At 42.3% G+C, this 21,393-nt stretch overlaps 1 protein-coding gene across 3 annotated transcripts in view; it reads left to right on the forward strand.

Annotated features, from left to right (window-relative positions):
• The window catches only part of LOC140202201 (acylphosphatase-2-like), a 123,532-nt gene that overhangs the window by 69,090 nt on the left and 33,049 nt on the right, over positions 1-21,393 (forward strand). Inside the window, exon 4 of one of the 3 annotated variants that reach the window (XM_072267064.1) lies at positions 18,917-19,468. The exons of the other annotated variants lie outside the window; for them this stretch is intronic. Within the exon in view, the coding sequence (XP_072123165.1) occupies positions 18,917-19,010 (94 nt within the window). The 3' untranslated portion in view covers positions 19,011-19,468. Of the gene's footprint in view, positions 1-18,916; positions 19,469-21,393 lie in introns of those variants that run through there. 3 annotated transcript variants of the gene reach the window in all.

The following is a 21,393-nucleotide window of genomic DNA, read 5'->3' on the forward strand; positions in this document are numbered from 1 at the left end:
TCTGTGGGTGACAGGAAGGTGGGTCATACGGTTTAACCTGTGTCCACTGGCTGCCTCACCGGGACTGTACACCAACACAGGTGTCACTCTGGAGCACCACCTGTGGTTCTCGCCACCTGGGAGTGAAATCTGTCTTTTCAGCCAGCTCTCTTACCATGACTTGGTCCCCTGGCTTCAGGTAAGCTTTTACTTCAATCACTGCTACCACCTCAGGCAGCTGCACTGCTTCTCACAGCTCCTGGCTGTGCTTGGCCCCTACCCTTGGGACCTTGTGACATGATTTCCACATTGCCCTGTTTCTTCTCTCTGCCTGGGGCTGCTGTCTCTCTCTGTGGACCGTGTTAGCTACTTTGCAGGTCACACATGTTTGTTGTCCCTCTCTTGTCCATACTTTTTTCCTTTCCCTGAGTTGATGATAGCACCTGCCTTACTCCGTGTGTCTGTCCCCAGGATAGTACCTTCATTGTTTGGACACAGCCAGAAATCTTCTAGAAGCTGCACTCCCTCAATCTCAAATACCTGGGACTGACTTCTCTTCACCCTCATTGTTTTACCTCCTGCACTGGTGGTAATGTAAACCATCTCTCCGGTCGTGGTCAAAGGCAGATCAGTTGTCGATACTGCTGACCCCGTGTCCACTAACATTTCGCATTGCTGGCCCTCTAATAAATCTCTTCTGTACATCCGTGGATGACCACCGCTGGCAGTAGAAGCTGCTGTCAGCCATTTGTCTGACCTCAATCAGCTCTCCAATCTGGTCAGCAATCGAATTGGAAGGAGAGGGTGCAGCTGTGGATTCTGCCTGCCATGGTGAGTGATTCTCACACCACGTTCTTTTCAGGGCAGTCCTTCCAACCATGGCCTAAGAAGCTGCAGCTGTAACAAGTCATCTCCTTTACCCTCCCACTTCTATTCCAGAAGTTACTTGTTACATGCCCCAGTTGCTGGCACTCAAAACAAGTTCTCTGTGACATCACAGCAGCTACATTCACTATAGCCACTTTACATCTTCTCTTCCCCTCCTCTGGTCTGTCTCACTGGCCCATAACACTGTTGCGGAGTAGGTCGATCACGCTGCTATTCCCAAATGTAAAACTTCCTGGTGGGCTGGGCTCAGGCAATTCCAGGAAGACCACATTATTCCTATCTTGATTATCCAACCCCAAGTACTTTTCATATGCTTGATATTTATGTTCTGCATAATCCATAGCAGGTTCATCAGCTCTCTGAACCACTGACATTATTGTTCCCCAGTTACTCTCATCTCCCTCCAGTCGCTGACTCCCTTCCCCCTTAAAGAAGCAAGATAGCTCTTAATTGCTGGCGTTTCTGGTAGTTGCCCATGTACCATCCCACACACCCGGGGTCACACCGTCCCACATGTTCCTCAGGCACTTTGCTTTTACCAACATATTTATATCTTTAGGGTGCATCTGGTGAATTTAAATTATTTCCTCAAGCTTGCACCAGAAAGTTGCATCCCACAGGCAACCGAAAGTGTGGGCAACTTTAACATAGTGCTCTCCTCCCTGGGGGTGAAGAGCTTACGGATGGTCATAATCAAAGTCAAGGGCTGGCTTGGGTCGTTAAGGTTCTCGACCTAATGCTACCTGACCTCAATCAGTGCCACCCCGACAGATATACTGTATCTGGGTATAACCTCTCTCCCAAATATTTCCATATGATTTCCCATACTATGCAAAATAGAAATGACAGATAACAATTAAACAGTACATATTTAAAACCGCAGAATATGTACTCTGCAATCTGCCACATATGTGTGTCTGAACTCACAATGCCTGTTGTATTCCTTTGTATTCAAAACTGTTACAACAAGATCACAGTCTTATTCTTGAAACATACAAACATATTCGCAAACACAGTCTGCTACTATACGGTTTCCTGAATGAGTATATGTGTAGCCCACTGGTATCCCGAACGAGTATATGTGTAGCCCACTGGTATCCCGAACGAGTATACGTGCAGCCCACTGGTATCCCGAATGAGTATATGTGCAGCCCACTGGTATCCCGGACGGTCAGTAGCCACCTTTTGCAACTGGTGGCCCTGTCTCACCAAATTAACACAAAAAATACTTTTGTCTTTTACATAAACACATATGCATGCACACACATCACACTACTTTTATATCTACTCGTTTAGCTCTCCGCCGTGTTTGTAATACCTCGTGATTCCATCACCACCGAAAGGAACAGATCCAGGTGTGAGTAATTTTACAAATACTCACCCACTTAGACTGCTGAGATCACTGACCACACCGTAGGTCATGAAGGTATCCTGTTCAAGCCCCCAAATGTTGTGACATGAACAAAGTCACCAGAGAGACAGTGAAGGTAGTGGACATAGAACTAGCAAAACGGGTATACAGACATCATATTCATGGCACTCTTGGGAGAAGTGGGTTGCTTGACCCAATATTAAATGACATTTTTATAGGCTAAAGATCAAAGGTAATGGCAGGACAATCCTATAGTTACAATCCATCTACAATGCTTCCTTTGAATTGCATATAGTTTTCAAACAACTCCTTCTTCACAACCCACACTCCAGACACCCAAAATGAATGTTAGTTGCCTCTTACTCGAGGTCACAATCATGCATAAGCAGGCATCTGAGGTCTAATTGTTCTGAGCTGCATTTTAAATGCAATCTGCAATCCACATTCAAATCTGAAGATTGGTTGCTGGTGAATTATTAATTGCTCTATACCCTAACTCCAAAATATCCTCAAGCACCTGGGTGTGTGCTTCTCCCTGCTGGTAAAGGGCTTGTGGATGGTCGTAATCAAAGCCAAGGACTGGCTCAAGTCGTCGGGGTTTTCTACCTGACGTTGGCTGACTTCAATCAGTGCCATCTAGGTATAACATCTCCCTCAAATATCTCCACACTAATACCCACATTGTAGGTTGTTTCTCAGGGTCTGAGGAAGACTACATTGTGCAGGGTGGCAGTTTTTTTTAACAGGGCCGAGTTGCAAGCTCAACATCAACCCGGCACGGATGGAGAGCGCGCTCGGGGGCAGTCTGTCACTGGATCGAACTCGCGAACCTCCGTTCTCGAGCCCAGCGCTGATCTCACTGCGCCACCAGTCGACCTTTCACAATGTAACCAGTGCGTGAAAGATTTTGAAGTGGAAAAGCCTTGCACAGAGACGATCCCACTCTCTCAGCCTCAGAAGTCAGGATCCAGTGGCACGAAGAATCGTTACGTCTGGCAACTTCTGTGGCTGCATTGGATGGCCGCGTCTTAAGTGCTCTGCCGCGCCCTACGCACTCCACAATGCGCTGCTGCAACGCCTTCTCAGCCGTTGAACCCCCGGGGTTTCCTCTGCCTGATCCACTGAAGTAGTGTTCGCATGCTGGGATGAGCAAATTCCTATCTCAACAAGGGCTTGAGACCCATTGGCTACCCTCACCTGGTTTAGCCAGCCTGTCGAAGCCTTTGCCCGGGGTGTGGCCGCTGTCACATGCAAACAGCTACGGGGAGCCACAGGTGAGAGCTGGGCGTTGGGACCAATAGATGATGAGCCACTCCAAGGGGTGCAACAAGCCCCCCCATCTAGAGGTGCTACCCCTCAAATGCACCCCAATATCCACATTATGCAAAATATAAATGATGGATCAAAATTAATACCCTTCCTTCATACATCTGCTCAGCTTTTGTTCCTCTTCTCTCAGCCCACTTCATTTGGTGCTTCCTTTCTGAGCCTTAGAGCCAAAAACTGGATGGCTGCAGCCCAGTGTAATCTGACCGAAACTTCTAATTGGAGCATAGCTTCCCCATTGTATTCCATGTCTCTGGAAATTTGATCCGAAATTCCACTGGCATTTTGATTACTTTTTTGTACTTAGTTTTTTTGTAATTAGTATGAACATATACCTAAATCTTTTTGTTTAGTCTCTACTATCTTATCATTAAGAAATTTCTCAGATTCGTATTTCTTTCATGACATCAGTCTGTCCCATATTGAAGGCTGCAAAATAATAAATTTCATGACATATGCCAGTGATATTAAACCTGATTCTGATTCTTTTTGCCTCGCTTGGTTTTTCAAATCTCGTTTTTGACTTTATGTTCTATTTTACAGTATTTCTTACCATCTGCAAATCTGGACATTCATCTTTCCGTTCTCTTGGCCAAGTCATGACAATATTTAATCAAAGGCCGAAGTTCATACGGAGAACAGCACTCTCACATCCAGTCAGAAAATATTTTCTTAATCCACCTTCCAGTTACCAACCTTGTCATTGGAGTTGCTTCTAATTTCATGAATTCTAGAAATTTTGTAACCTTATGTAGGGAAACTTAACAAACACTTCTTGGAAATCCATCCAGATTGGGGTTAGGGGTTTAGAGATATGGAAGTGGTGGAGCAATAAGATCAATTTTCTCTTGGTTTAGTCTAGTGTCCCTGACTTCAACAGCATCAGTGTCATTATAACTGCATATAATGATGCCCTTGCTATCTAAAGTCATACACTAAATTAGCACAATTTAGAGCATTTTCTTCATCTGTATATATTTTATTGCATTAAAGAGGACATAAAAGAAAAAAAAAAGTGCAGCACAGATTGCATGAAACAACTAATTGAGCTCTTGTACAGTTGGATTCCTCTAAGTACGTTTTTAAGGTCGCAGCCCAAAATGTCGACTGTTTACTCTTCCATAGATGCTGCCTGTCCTGCTGAGTTCCTCCAGCATTTTGTGTGCATTGCTCAGGAGGGGTTAAACTAGATTGGCAGAGGGTTGGGAACCAGAGCACCAGGTTAGAAAGTTGAGCAATGCAGAGGAAGATGTCAGTGTTGTAAAAATAGGCAGGAGCAAAGTAATAGATACGATGGGGTGGATAGATTGAAGTGTGAGTATTTCAATGCTAGGAGTATTTTGGGTGAAGGTGATGAACTTAGAGCATGGATCAGTACATGGAACTATGATGTTGTGGCCTTTACAGAGAATTGGTTGAGAAAGGGACAGGAATTAGCACTTAAGATTCCAGGGTTTCAATGTTTTAGAAAATATAGAGGGAGGTAAAGGTGCGGGGGGGGGGGGGGGGGGTGGAGTTGCACAACTAATCCGGGACAATATCACAATTACACTCTGAGGGTACACAACGGAAGGCTCGTTCCCTGAGTCTATATCGGTAGAACTCAAAAATAGGAAGGATGCAGTAACTCCGATGGGATTGCACTACAGTCGACACCCCATTAGCCATCACGACATTGAGGAATAAAATATGCAAACAGATTAAGAAAAGAGTATAAACAGTTTGGTTGTTCTCAAGGGGGACTTCAACTTCCCCAGTACAAACTGGGACTTTGTTAGTGCAAGTGGTTTAGATGGGACAAATTTGTAAGGTGCATCTAGGAGAGTTTCCTAAATCAGTTTCGAGACAGTCCAACAAGAGGAGGGTCTGTGTTGGATCTGGTGTTGGGTGATGAGCCTGGCCAGGTGACTGACCTTTCAGTGGTTGAACAGTTCAGAATAGTGTCCCCAACTCCTCAAGTTTTATGATCGCTATAGATAAAGATGAGCGTGGACCTTGCAGGAGAGTGTTAAACTGGAGCAGGCCAAACTACTAAAGCAAAAGGCAGGAGCGAGGGATAGTTTAATGGGAACAGCTGTTGTCGGCCAAATCCACATATGATATGTGATATGTGGAAGATAGAGTAGAGTACAGGTATGTTCCAGTCAGAAGGAAAGACAAGAAAGAGAACCTTGGATATCAAGGGAGGTGATGACAAAGAAGCGAAAATCTGCAGATGCTGGAAATCCAAGCAACACACACAAAATGCTAAAGGGACTCAGAAGGCCAGGTAGCATCAATGGAAAGTGTACATTCGACATTTTGGGCCGAGACCCCTCATCAGGACTGGAGAAAAGATGAGGAGTCAGAGTTAGAGGGTTGGGGGATGGGAGGAAGAAACATAATGGTAGGTGGAACCGGGGGGGGGGGAGGTGAAGTAAAGAGCTGGGAAGTTGATTGGTGAAAGAGATAAAGTGCTGGAGAAGAGGGAACTTGATAGGAGAGGACAGAAGGCCATGGGAGAAAGTAAAGGGGGAGGACTACCAGAGAGAAGTGATGGGCAGGTACAGAGATAAGATTAGAGAGGGAATGGGGTATGGAGCAGGGGGATGGGGTGGGAGGGAGCATTACCGAAAGTTTGAGAGATCGATGTTCATGTCATCAGGTTGGAGGCTACCCAGACAGAATATAAGATGTTGCAGTTCTAATATGAGTGTGGCCTCATCACGACAGAGAGGCGCTGGCTTTAGTCAATAGGAAAAAAGAACAGTATGTAAAGCTTAGAAAGCAAGAATCAAACAGAACCCTTGAGGATTATAAAGAAGCCATAAAAGAACTCAAGAAAGGAATGATGACAGCCAAGAGAGGCCATAAAAAGTCCTTGGAAAATAGACTAAAAGAGAATCCCAAGACATTCTCTATCATTCTACATCAGGAGCAAGATGATAATCAGGGAGAGGGTAGGACCACTCAACTATAAAGGGGTAACATTTACTTGGATGTGAAGGATGTGGGTGAGATCCTTAATAAGTACTTTACATCAGTATATACCAAGGAAAAGGATGTGGAGGATAGGGAGAGCAGTGCCAAGCATATTAATATGCTAGGGCATTTCAAAGTAAAGGAGAAGGCAGTATTGTGTTACTTGAGGAACATTAAGGTGGATAGGTCCCCAGAGCCTAATAGGATGTACCCCAGGTTATTGAAAGAGGCAAGTGAAGAGATTGCTGCATCTTGACATATATTTTTGTGTCCTCTCTGGCTACAGGTGAGCTCCCAGAGGACTGATGAGTAGCTAATGTTGTTCCATTGTTCAGGAAGGGAACCAAAGATAATCCTGGAAACAATACACTGTGAATCTCATGTAAGTGGTTGAGAAGTTACTGGAAAGAGTTATTAGTAATAGGATTTCTAAGCCTTTGGAAAACCGTGACCTAATTAGGGAGAGCCAGCATGGCTATGTGCAGGCAAGTCGTGTTTTACTAACTTGATTGAGTTTTTTTGGCAAGGTGACGAGGTTGATTGATGAAGTTAGAGCTGTGGATGTTGTCTACATAAATTTTAATAAGGCGTTTGACAAGATCCCTCATGGGAGGTTCATCCAGACGATTAAGATACATAGGATCAATATTGACGATTTGGGTTCAGAACTGGCTTGCTTATAGAAAACAGATGGTGTGGTTGAAGGGTCTTATTCAAGCTGGAGGTCTGTGATTAGTGGTGTTCTGCAGTGATCTCTGCTGGGACCTCTGCTGTTTGTGATGTATACAAATGACCTGGGTGAAAATGTAGGTGGGTGGGTTAGTACATTTGCAGATGATACGAAGATTGGTGGTGTTGTAGATAGCCAAAGACAGCCAAAGAATGCAATGGATGCAAGTTTATATCTCCCTGAAAGTGGCTACACAGGTTGATAGAGTGGTTATGAAGGGATAAGGCATGCTTTCCTTTATTAGCTGAGTTCAAAAGTCAGGAAGTTATTTTGCAGCTTTATATAACTCTAATTAGGCCACATCTGGAGTATTGTGTACAGTTTTGGTCACCTCATTATAGGAAGAATGTTGAAGCTTTGGAGAGGGTTCAGAAGAGGTTTACCAGGATGCTGTCTTGGATTAGAGGGTATGTGCTATAATGAGAGGTTGGATAAACTTGGGTTGTTTTCTCTGGAGTGACACAGGCTGAGGGGAGATCTGATAGAGGTTTAGAGATTATGAGAGGCATAGTTAGAGTAGACAGACAGTATCTTTTTCCCAGGGTTGAAATACCTAATACCAGAGGGCATGCATTTAAGGTGAGAGGGGGTAATTTTAAAGGAGATGTGAGAAGCAAGTTTTTTTACACAGAAAATGGTAGGAACCTGGAATGTGCTGCCTGGGGAGGTGGTAGAGGCAGATACATTAAGGACTTGTAAGAGATGTCTAGAAAGGCACATGAATGTGAGGAAAATGGAGGAATATGGATATTGTGTAGACATTAGGAATTAGTTTAGTTGGCCATTTGATTACTAATTTATGTGGGTTGGCACAGCATTGTGGGCCGAAGGACTTGTTCCTGTACTGTACTGTTCTGTACTAGTGATACCTGTTTCTTGGACCATGTTCAAGTCCAGCATACTGTACAGTGTGATATTGAGCAAATTTCTTCATAGTGCACATGTATGCTTTGGGTCTGGATATTTGATTTATTAAGTCTGTTTTCAATTAACTTTGTTTTGACTGTATGCTGCTGTTCAAGATCAACAACAGAAAGTCATATATTTTCTGTAACGTACCAGGGACATTACATGTATAATAATTGAAAGAGAAGATGTATGTATGATTTTTAAGTTATGGAAGATAGTAAATTAAAATAAATGCAGCTTGGAGTTGTTCTAAGAATGTTTTTGGGAATAATTGCTAAGGGGTTACATCTCAATGTCATGACCTTGTCCAAATATTTTGCATGCCATTGTTGGAACTCAACCATGAGCCTCAGTTTTCTAAAACAATCCAGATGTGTCTTTAAGTTATATTGCAAACAGCATTTCATTCCTTTATCTGAAGTACAACAATCCTATTTCTTATCCCCAAAATTATAGTACATAATGTACATTCTTATTTCTTACTAACTTTATGGAACTGGTGTTTAAACTTATGGAAGTGATTTCTAATGTGTAACTCAATGTATTGTTCCCAGTAAATATATGATTTTGCAACTTTATTCATGGGCTTTTATTGAAAAATATTACATGGGGCTGAGCAGATTTTGCTGAATAGTTGCTGACTTTTTGTGGGGTTAGGACATCAAATATTGAAAATGCTCTCCGATCTATGTCACAATACTAATATAAGGAATGTTGTTAAAATGCTTTATTCTGCAGCTGCAATGTTTTCATAGAATAAAATAATAATCTATTGTCCAGTGAATATCTACCCCACAGTATCTTAGCTGTTCTTCATATCAATACCTGCTTGTCCTCAACATTTTATGTGATTTTAACTTAGTTAAAATGTGAAGGACAAAGACAATATTGTTTCAGTATTATTGAATCAAATTTTATCAATTAATGTGGTACAGTATTTTGCTTTATATAATGAAAAGTTAAATTTAGGACATATAACAATAGGGATCAGAATTAAACGTGAAAGCATCCCTGAATTTAATGCACAAGAACAACAACTATTATTTGTGTAACAGCTTAACATAAACAGAACATCCTGTGAGGTATGATCAAACAGTATTTGATACTGAAGCAGGGTGATATTATGACAGATGACTGGAAGCTTTGGTCAGGGGCAGATTTTAATAAGTTTTTTAAAGAAATTGTGAGAGAGATGAAAATGGAAGCACTTAAGGTGGTAAAGCCAGAGCTTAGAGTTATTCGCAATTGAAAACAGCCACTGGCGGCACAATTAAATTTGGGCATGCTAGAAGTAATTGGAGGGGCACAGATTTTTCAGAGGATTATAATTTTGGAGGAGATTATAGAGAATGAGAAATTATGGGCTATTTGAAAATGGGAAGAATTTCAAAACTGAGGAAGTGCATAACTAGTTTATTTATGTGAATAAACGCAGGGCATCTGGGTAACTGAGATTTGATGAAAGTTAAGAGAAGCAAGATGTTGTGGATTGCCAGCTTGCCTGCAAATTGAGATTGGCATGAAATGAGACACCTTGTTTGAGGCATAAGTTTGTCAGGAGGTGCTGTGCAATACTTGGCTAAGCCTGTTTCAAGACAGCAATTGTCTGCTCAGTGATATTGCTAGTGGTTGAGTGATCCTTCCCTTATGAGTGATTATAGTGTCTGGGGTATTTCATGGGAAGTGGAAAGCAATGGCAAGATCAGCTATTTCTTATATAGTAGACAGGCATCCACAGAAAAACAGAGCAAATGTTTTAGGTCAAAGCCTCTTAATTAGGCAATAAGGAAAGAATGGAAACACATTAGTTGTAAATGAATATGGGAGAGAGAGGGAGACACACAGGCATGGTAAAATTGTGAGATATGGGTCAGAGTTTTTACTGAAACATAAAGTCCAAGGAGACATGTTCTTCAAGTTTATGTTAGCCCCCACTGAAACAGTGCAATAGATCGTGAACTGATATGACAGGTTGGGAGTGAAACGGATCAGAACTGAAGTTTGCCTTCTCCACAAACACTGATTGATCCAGTATTTTCCTTTTAGGTTACTCTGGCCAGTATTTCACAGGTTTAATACATTTTCTTTTTTTCCTCTATCTACTTTCATTAATCCAGATGACTTGGTAAGCACCAAGATCACCAGGAAGCCCAGTCCTGGCCTATCACAGGTATTCTTTTTACCAAATCCATCCATTGCTTCATCTCTCTGCAATTTAAAACTAATTTACAATTTAAAACTAAAGGAGGGGCAGGGCAACGAGGTATTGGGCTGAACGTAGGAAATAGGTCTAGCTGGATGGATGATGTGGTCAGTATGGACTGATTAGATCAAAGGGCCTCTCTCCATCCTGTATTGTTCAGTGTCTCCAACTAGCATTGGTATTGTTTTTATTATTGTCATATGTACCAAGATACAGTGAAAGGCCTGTCTTGCAGATTGTTTATGCAGATCAAATCATTACACAGTGCATTGAAATAGAACACGGTAAAACATTATCAATGCAGAATAAAGTGTAAAAGCTACTAGGAAAGTGCAGTGCTGCTAAATGATAAAGTGCAAGATCATAACAAGGTAGATCGTGAGGCCCAGAGTCAATCTTATCATACGGGAGGTCTATTCAACAGAGGCATAGTAGTGGGATAGAAGCTGCCCTTCAGTCTGGTGGTACGTGCGATCAGGCTTTAGTGTCTTCTGACTGATGGGAGAGGGCAGGGGCATGAGTGGTGTCTTTGGTTATGCTGGCAGCTTTACTGAGGCAGCGAGAGGTATAGACAGTGGCTGGTTTATGTGATGTACTGAGTTGCACCAACAACCCCTGCAGTGCGTTGCAGTCATGCGCAGAGTAGTTGCTATACCAAACTGTTACTCATCCAGACAGAATGTGCAGTGATAAAAACTGGTAAGAGCCGACAGCGACATGTCAGATTTCTTTTGCCTCCCAAGGAAGTAGAGGTGTTGGTGAGCTTTCCAGGCAATGACATCAGTAACGTTGGACCAGAACAGAATATTTGTTGATGTTCACACCTTCGACCTTGAAACTCTCAAACTCGACACTGTTGATGTAAACAGGAGCATATGCCCCACCCACCATCTGAAGTCAGTCATCACTTTTGTCAATATTGAGGGAAATGTTTTTATAGAGTCATAGCTGAAATCATATCCATCACTTTCATTGGGAGCTTATTCTACACTCTCACCACCTTCTGTGTAAAGAAGGTTCCCCTCATGTTCCCCTTAAACATTTCACCTTTCACCCTTAACCCATGACCTCTAGATGCAGCCTCATGCAACCTCAGTGGAAAAAAGCCTGCTTGCATTTACCCTATCTAGATCCCTCATAATTTTGTACACCTCTATCAAATCTTCCCTCATTCTTCTACATTCTAAAAAATAAAGTTCTTACCTGTTGGATCTTTCCTTATAAATCAGATCCTCCAGTCTCAGCAACGTCCTTGTAAATTTTCTCTCTACTCTTTCAATCTTATTTACATCTTTCCTCTAGGTAGGTGACCAACACTGCATACAGTACTCCAAATTAGGCCTCACCAACATCTTATACAAGTTCAACATAACATCCTAACTCCTGTATTCAGTACTTTGATCTATGAAGGCAATGTGTCAAAATCTTTCTATATGACCCTATCAATCTGTGTAATGTACCTGTATTCCCAGATCCATTTGTTCTACCTCACTCTTCAGTGCCCTACTGCTCACTCTGTAAGACCAATCCAAGTTGGTCCTCCCAAAGTGCAAAACCTCAGACTTGTTTGCATTAAATTCCATCTGCCACTTTTCCGCCCATTTTCTATCTGGTCCAGATCTTGCTACAAGCTGTGATGATCTTCCTCACTGTCCATTACACCAATGGTCCCCAACCTCCGGGCCGCAGACTGATACATTGCCGCGAAGAATGCAATGGTGCAGTGGTAGTCGGAACACACCCAGCGCATCTTTAAGAAAAAAGCCAAAATAAACAAGCTAATTAATTAGGCACCATCTTAAAGATGTGCTGGCTGCATTCCGACTACCGCTGCACCACTGCATTCTTCGCGGCAATGTATCGGTCCGCGGCCCGGAGGTTGGGGCATTACACCCCTAGTCCTTGCTTCAACCACAAATTTGCTGATCCAGTTAATCCCATTATCATCCAGATCATTGATGTGGGTGACAAACAATAATGGACCCAGCACCAATTTCTGCAGAACTCCACTAGTCACAGGTCTCCAGTCAGAGAGACAACTATCTGCCACCACTCTGTGAATTCTTTTGCAAAGCAGATGTCTAATCCAATGTATTACCTCATCTTTAATGCCAAACAAATGAATCTTTTTGACTGACCTCTCATGTGGGACTTTGTCAATTGCCTTGCTGAAACCCATATAGACAATATGCACTGCCTTGCCAATATCAACTTTCCTGGTAACTTCCTCAAAAAACTCTATAAGATTGGCTAGACACGACCAACCACTCACAAAGCCATGCTGATCATCCCTAATCAGTATAAATACTTGTATATCCGGTCCTTAGAATACATTCCAATAACTTTCTCACTACTGTTGTCAGGCTCACCAGCTTTTAATTCCCTGGTTTATTCTTAGAGCCTTTCTTAAATAGCAGAACAACATTAGCTATCCCCCAATCCTCCAGTACCTCACCTGCCGCTAAGGTGTTTTAAATATTTCTGCACTTGCCTCCCACGGGGTCCAAGAGCACACTTTGTCAGGCTGTGGGGATTTGTCAACTTTAATTTACCTCAAAACAGCAAGCACCTTCTCCTTTGTAACCTGTATATGGTCCATGATCTCGCTGCTGTTTTGCCTCACTTCTATAGACTGTGTCCATCTCCCGAGTAAATACAAATGCAAAAAATCGATTTAACATCTCCTTCATCTCTTTTGGCTCCACACATAGATTGCCATTCTGATCTTCCTGAGGACCAATTTTGCCCCTTGTCATCATTTTGCTCTTGACGTATCTGTTGAAGCCCTTTGGATTCTCCATCACCTTATCGCTAGAGCAACCTCGTGGCTTCTTTTTGTTCTAAATCTGTTATCCTTGCCTTTTATTCTGACAGGCACAGGCAAGCTTTGTTACCTCAAAATTTTACTTTTGAAAGCCTCCCACTTGCTAAGCACATATTTGCCAGAGAACAACCTGTTCCAATCCACACTTGCCAGATCCTTTCTGCTACTATCAAAATTGGCCTTTCTCAAATTTAGAATCTCAATCCAAGGATCAGACCTATCCTTTTCCATAATTACCTTGAAACTAATGGGATTATGATCACTAGATGCAAAATGGTGGCCAACACTAACTTCTGCCTCCTGTCTTGTCTCATTCCCTATTTGGAGATCAAGTATTGCACTCCTCCTTGTTGGGACTTCTGTGTACTAATGAAGGAAACTTTCCTGAACACATTTGACAAACCCTATCCTATCTAGTCCTTTTACAGTATAGGACTCCCATTTAATATGCGGAAGTTAAAAACACCTACTATCACAACTTTATATTTTCTGCAACAGTCTGCAATCTCTCGACAAATTTGTTCCTCTGACACCATATGCCTAAGCTGTCTATCACCTTCCCATACTCCAACTCATCATTATATGACGCAAACACGAAATCTGCAGATGCTGGAATTTCAAGCAACACATAAAAGTTGCTGGTGAACACAGCAGGCCAGTCTACACAGTGGCTACACATTTTAATTCCATGTCCCATTCCCATTCTGACATGTCTATCCACGGCCTCCTCTGCTGTAAAGATGAAGCCACACTCAGGTTGGAGGAACAACACCTTATATTCCGTCTGGGTAGCCTCCAACCTGATGGCATGAACATTGACTTCTCAAACTTCCACTAATGCCCCACCTCCACCTCGTACCCCATCCGTTATTTATTTATATACACACATTCTTTTTCTCTCTCTCCTTTTTCTCCCTCTGTCCCTCTCACTATCCCCTTGACCATCCTCTGGGCTTCCTCCCCCACCTTTTCTTTCTCCCTAGGCCTCCTGTCCCATGACTGTCTCATATCCCTTTTGCCAATCAACTGCCCAGCTCTTGGCTCCAACCCTCCCCCTCCTGTCTTTTCCTATCATTTCGGATCTCCCCTTCCCCCTCCCACTTTCAAATCTCTTACTAGCTCTTCCTTCAGTTAGTCCTGACGAAGGGTCTTGGCCCGAAACGACAACTGTACTTCTTCCTAGAGATGCTGCCTGGCCTGCTGTGTTCACCAGCCATTTTTTATGTGTGTTGCTCATCACTATATGAGATGTGGCCCAACTACAATGGTATCGTTTGGAAACTTGTAGATGGAGTTAGGGCAGGATCTTTCCACTCAACCACATGCATACAAGGAGTAGAGGAGGGTCTGAGGATGCAAACTTGTAGAGCACCAATATTTAGAATAATTGTGGCAGAGGCTTTTCTGCCTATCCTTACTGATTGTGATCTGTTGGTCAAACATGCAGTTGGAGAGGGAGGCAATAACTCCCATAGTCTGGAGTTTGGCGATGAGTTTCCTTGGAATAATAATATTGAAAGCACAGCTGTAGCTAATAAACAATAATCTGTTGTAGGTATCTTTACTCTCTAGATGCTGCAGAGATTATTTTAAAGCCAGAAAGATAGTGTCTGCTATGGACCTGTTTAGGTGGAAGGCAAATTGCAGTGGGTCAAGGTTGTCTGGAAAGATGGAGTTGATGACCGGTCTTTCGAAGCACTTTATAATGGTAGGTGTTAAAGCCAGTTGGCGGTAGTCATTAAGGCACATTATCATGTTTTTGGGTACTGGGATGATTGTGGTCTTCTTAAAGCAGGAGGGAACCACAGCCTGAAGCACGGTTTTCTTCTTTTCTCCGTTCTGATGACAGGTTCTCAACCTCAAGTATTAACTCTGGTTTTTCTTTCCTGATCTGCTGAGTGTTTCCAGCATTTTTAAAATCTGACTTCTGACATCTGCAAGTTTTTGGTTTTCATCTATGTGTCTGATTGGCCGGATGAGAATGGAAACTCATTGTGTACCTCTTCACATTCAGGTGATTCTTTGTTCGCATACAGTTGGTGGCTTCCAGGACACTGGGGAATCCCAGTCCTGTGGAATCTTAAGATAGCAGTGCATTCGATCGCAGCGGCTTCTACAGGGTCAACCAAAGGTGTCATTTTCCTTTTTCGAATGTATTTTTTACGATCACAAGATCCTGCTGGACATTAAGAGGTTCAAGTACTGTGGGTCTACCTCATTCGCAAGTTGCTGGTTGGTTGAGAAACTGAAGGAGCTGGACTTTGTGTGGATTGTACTGCTGGTTGCATCAGAGAGGCATTGAGGAAGTCGGCGCATGAAGGTGATGTGCGGTCTAGCATCAAGTTGCTCTTCTTGTGATTGCTCGATCCTGTTGGACATTGTTAATGTGAAATGCTGCAAGCCCGATTCACTGATGTATTGGCGGATTGTGGGGAAGCTGCATGGCGTTGGTCGTAGCGAGGAGTAGGCCTTGAGCTGTGGTGTTACCTGTTTACAGCCATCCAGGCAAGAGGCATTGGAGTTGGTGCTGTGCGCCCCACCCCCCCGCCCCCACTATCCACCTCCAGTGTTGGCTGGGCAGAAGGCAACCTGTATTGTGTTCGACCGCAGACTGCTGCAACCTTCATACATTCAGAGTCTTAAACTACTTTTTTTGCGTAACTCTACTGATACAACTTTTACTGTGCTTGCTATCTTCGGTATCTCTGGTACTTCCAGTCAAGATGGTACCAGTGAACAATGATTCCATGGGCATCATCTTCCAAATAGCAAAACTTCCCAATTATTTCACTTTTTCTGCACTTTCTGCTTGCTCTTTTGTTTAGGTTGCAGAAACTGTTGGAGCCTGTGACATACAGTCTGAATCCAGTCGAAGGATCTAGCATTGTGCTGTGTCCAGAGAGCTGCCTCGTGGGGGTCAGAAACTGGGGGGGGGGGGGGGGGTGGGAGGGAGTGGAGTGGGAAGGTCTGAGAACACAAACTGACTCGTGTGAAAGATCAGAGATGAGGCACCGGGTCAGGAATGACACCATCTTGAAGCGACGAGGAAGATTGAAGCATCGAGGTTAATGTGGAGGGAGTCAGCGATAGCTCGGCGTGTGACAGCAGCCGGATCGGCACATTCTGCCCCGAGTGAGCAGTGTTTGGCCCTAGATTGGTGGCATTGGAACTCAGGTCAGTGGTCACTCTGCAGAAGGACTGAGTTCATGTGGCTCCTCTCGTATAGTCATAGTCATACTTTATTGATCCAGGGGGAAATTAAAGTATGACTATGACTATACGAGGGGAGCCACATGAACTGTCCTTCTCTAGAGTGACCACTGACCTGGGTATGCAGCGAAAAGACGGTTCCCACATTCTGAGATTTCTGTGATTATTGGACTGTACTTTATTTAGTTTCCTTCAGGTGTTTGATGTTTTCTTTCTTGCGATCGGTTGGCAGGTGGATGATCTGTTAACTTTTTGTATGTGGGGGGGGTTGGTGATTTGGTACAGCTGTCACTCTTTTCTGCAACTGAGGAAGTCGGTGATTGTGTAGAGAATCATTGATTGTTTTTGTGGCTGCGTTCTGCAGCAGGTGAGGGCGGATTTTGGGGTCTGAGTTTTGTTTCTTTTTCATGTCAGTTTGGGGGGGTAGTTGGGGAGGGTAGTCTTTCATCAACTCACATGGTCTTTCTATATTTAATGGCTATTGTGAGTAGACAAACATCAGAGTTGTACTATACATGCACAATTTAACAATAAAATGAACTTTTCAACCTTTACCTTATATGTACTATATGTGCCTTGAGCTGTGTGTGACTTTTGGTACTATGTTTTGCACCTTGACCGCAGAGTTACGCTGTCTCATTTGGCTGTGTTCATGAGTATTCATGTACGGTTGAATAACAATTAAACTTGAACCTGAACTATAGTACTTAGCTTTTGGTCTTTTTTGGAAGTAGGGAAAGATATCTAATCATTGCGCAGCAGAGAGAAATAGTTTTTTTAATGTAGAGGTGTACAAAGCATAGTAATTAGTGACCAAATCACCTTTGGCATACTGAAAGTTTTCTGTAGCTATTCAACTAAGCACTGTTGTAATCTTCATGGTTGCAAGTTATATTGTGGTATTTGAGTCTGAGTTCTACAAGGCCACTGTCTTGATGATAACTTCCTTAGTAAAACGTAGGTTCCCTTTGCATTAGTGCAAGTCAAGTGACAGCTCCTTGCTCATTTAGGCCTTCTGCCGAGAGCCCCCTTCACCACCTTGTCTTATCTCTCTTAGACCTTTGCTCTTCCTTGTTCTCACTTTCACCTCCAATTCCTCATACAGAACACAGGGTCCCCTCACAAGATGACCATGACCCAAACAATCCGAGTTCCCTGGACAGGTGATTAAGTGACCCATAATGTATTATAGCACAAAACTTACCTTCCTTAGCTGAGGTACTGAACAAGATTTTGAAAAGTGTGCATAAAAATCTACTGATGTGTTTCCAAAGTTCATTTCAAACTTGGTGCAGTTAAATGATTTCAATCGGCAATTAACACCAAACACTTAAGTAGTGGTGGAAACCTTTTCACTGTTTATTTTATGAAGTTATTAAATTAACTACCCTCTAAATTGGTGGGCTTTTCCCGATCCTCCAGGTAGTTGATCTGTCATTACCTGCAGCTCCTTTACCAGAATGGTGTCCTGCACTTAACATGGACTAAATTGGCATTACAACTTAAGACACCAACCCAGTCACCCACTGAAGGCTCTTTAAAACTGAATTCATGGTCTGCGTCTTAAGGCCACCAAGAGGCAGGCATTGTTGAAAAGCAGAATGACTCATATTTTGGGCTTTTTCTAAAAATTGCAAGGATAGAAAACCAATCTACATGGAACAGAAGTTCAAGTATTCCATATTCCCTTGTTCATTTGCACCTGAGACTTCCATTTAAGAAATGTTTAACCCTTTAGAATTATTCAGACTCACATTTGATTGATTAAGAGCTAGTTTTAATGAAATGCTCAATAACAAGCAAATTTAAGGGACAAGTGACAAATATCCCTTTAGGAAACAAGGATCTCTTCTGGATCTTGCTTTAAAGAGAAAGTAAAGAGCATATTCTATTTTTTGTAAACTCCAGGATTTCAAAACCACTTCACAACCTTGGAAGTGCTTTCTGAAGTTAATTCAAAGTTGAAATTTGGACTAAGTTATCTACAATTTAATTATGCTAATTGATGGATTGACCAGTATGCCTCATACCAGCCAATTAACTAATTGTTAATTGGCTTGTATGTCTGGAATATTTTCTCTGCTCCTCTTTGAAGTATTGCCAGAGAATCCTTTACAATCACTTGAGAAGACAAACTTCTCTTTTAATATGTCATCTAAAGGATATTGGATCTCAACCTATCACCACCTGCACTTACTTACTGTTGTGTCTGCCTGCACGCAGTTGTTATTTCCAGATTCAGAGAGCTGGAGAAGTGGACTCTGAATCTGACGTGTATAAGGGGAGGCAGAATGGGTTCCAAGCAGTAACTAGGCTTTGTATGTCACATCCCACCCAGAATATTTGATACAAATTTAAAATCTATACAGCTAAAAAAGCAACATTTATCTTGAAAAATTAATCAGCTTTAATGATTCTAGAGCACCAACAAAGACATTGTAAAGCACTGAACTGTACTTTTTCTGATGAAGATGGTGATTATTCATAACTTTTTCCTCTCCTCCCATCCACTAGGCACTACAGGAACCTCCACTCCCACACCAGCAGACCCAGGGACAGCTTCTTCCCTGAGGCTGTGAGCCTGATGAACTTCACATCACAGTGCTAAGCAGTATTGCTCTCATATTGTACTGTCTCAGTACTTTTCTGTTTGTGTGCTGTAGCACTTTTTATTTGCAGTTCTTCATATCACTATTCTTTGCATTTCAGGTTAGATGCTAATTGCATTTCATTGGCTTTGTATCTGTACTCGGCACAATGACAATAAAGTTTAATCTAATCTAATAAACCAATCTCCCTGAAGTAAAGCCAAGGGTCAGCTGTTAATGCACTCAGTGTCTCTTTGGAGCACAGATGCTTGGCTCAATGGGGAGGCCATCAACAAAGTAAAAAGACATTAACAGGTGACAGCTGTAGTTCCTTTTGAAGCCATGGCTATCAATCACTACACCTCAGACCAGAACATGAGGGAATTCAGTACTCTGCTATTTTTACATTGGAGTGATACCCCAAATTTGAGAAAGATTTGGTGATGTAGTTTATTTTGAAGTTGATATGTAGCACCAATACATCCAAAATTAATATGTAAAATAGTTTGTCTTAATAAATAATTCACATTCTTGTAGTCTCTCTATTGGAGTGTAAAACATTGTGGATGTTAATCAGATCACAGTTATTGGATAGATTGCAGAAAACACTGGAAACACTTATGTCAAGTAGCATCTGCAGAGAAAGAAGATGCTACTAATTAGTAGACTCTAATTAAGTCACATCTGGAGTAACGCATTCATGTTTTAGTTGTAAGTTCCTTTTTCAGAACGGTGTGATCCAAGAGGTAACTTTAATGTTTTATACGTTTTGCTGTTTCTGTTCATGTTTACATTTTGCGCCAGTAATAGAGATCAACCATTCAGAACTTCCATTGGTGAGACCATGCGCAGGCTAGCCAATTACTTTACTGAGCACCTGCACTCTATCCGCCAAGGCCAGCTGGAGCTGCCGCTTTCCCTCCCCATTCCAACATGACTTGTCTGTCTCTGGACTCCTCCCCTGCCAAGGTGAGGCAAAAGACAAACAAGAGGAACATGCACCTCATGTTCGACATGGGTAGTCTACATCCCAATGGCATGACATTAAATTCACCAGTGACAAGTAAACTGCTCCTCCCATCCATTTTCTTTCTCACTCTGAACTACCCAGTTCCTACCACATCCATCCCAGCCCCATAAACCCTGTTTCTCCCCTCCCAACCTAATCCATCTGACCCTCAACCATATACTCCTTCCTCTAGGTTCCTACCCCTACTGTTCCTATCTGCCTCTCCATTTCCCGTATTTAATTCCATGCTCCATCTTCCTTTTCGACCAGATTCCACCTACTAGCCTCTGTTGTTACTTTCATCTTCCCCTGTCCATTCTCTAATTGCCATCCCTCTCCTGGATTTACCTTTCTCCCTCCACTCTTTAAACTTGTTGCTTCTCCTTTACCTTTCAGCCAAATGAAGGGTCTCAACTTGAAATTTCAACTATCCATTTTCCCCCACAGACATTGCCTTTCCACTAAATTCCTCTCATATCTCATTTGTTGCTCCCATTTCCAGCATCTACAAATCCTGACTCGGATTTGCATTTTACGCAGTATATGAACAATGTGGAGGCCTTGGAGAAAGTGCAGAAGATGTTTACAAGAATGCTGCTTGGGTAAGGGAGTATGTGCGATAGGGAAAGGTTGGACAAACTTGGGACGTTTTCTCTGGAGTATCGGAGGCTGAGGGGAGGATCTTATAGAGCAGAGGTTCCAACCTGGGGTCCATGGACCCCTCAGTTCATGGTAGGAGTCCATGGCACAAAAAAGGCTGAGAACCCCTGTTGTAGAGGTTTGAAAGAGGCATAGATAGAGGAGAAAGATGTTATCTTTTTTCAGAGGGTATAGATTTAAGGTGAGAAGGGTTGATTTAAAAGGACATGTATGGAGCAAAATTGTTTACACAGAGTGTGGTGGGTGCCTGGAATGTGCTGCCAGGTGTGATAGTGGAGGTGTTGAAGAGGCTCATAGATAGGCATATGAATGTGCAGGAAAAGGAAGGATATGGACATTATGTAAGCAGAAGGGGTAAGTTTAGTCAGACATTTAATTACTAATTTTATAAGTTGCCACATTGTGGACAGAAAGGCCTGTTCCTGTGCTTACTAAGTTCTTGCTGATTTCGCTTTAAAAACGCTGTTCAGTTGTCAGATCTTGCAGCATTGTGATGATGATATGGTAAGTAATGATAATTTTTTTGCTTCTGATTATTTTAAATTTACACATTATTGTTACCAATTTTAATTTAAATTTAATCAATAGATATCAACAGTAATACATCACTTAATTAACAATTATACTTCACAAGTGAAAATAAATAATTATACCAAATATTCAAAGTAATTATGGGGAAAAAACAAATTGAACCATGTGTAACTGGGGTGTTAAGTGCCAATTAGACAGTTTAT

The sequence above is a fragment of the Mobula birostris genome, chromosome 8 (assembly GCF_030028105.1).
Source record: "Mobula birostris isolate sMobBir1 chromosome 8, sMobBir1.hap1, whole genome shotgun sequence".
NCBI lineage: Eukaryota > Metazoa > Chordata > Chondrichthyes > Myliobatiformes > Myliobatidae > Mobula > Mobula birostris.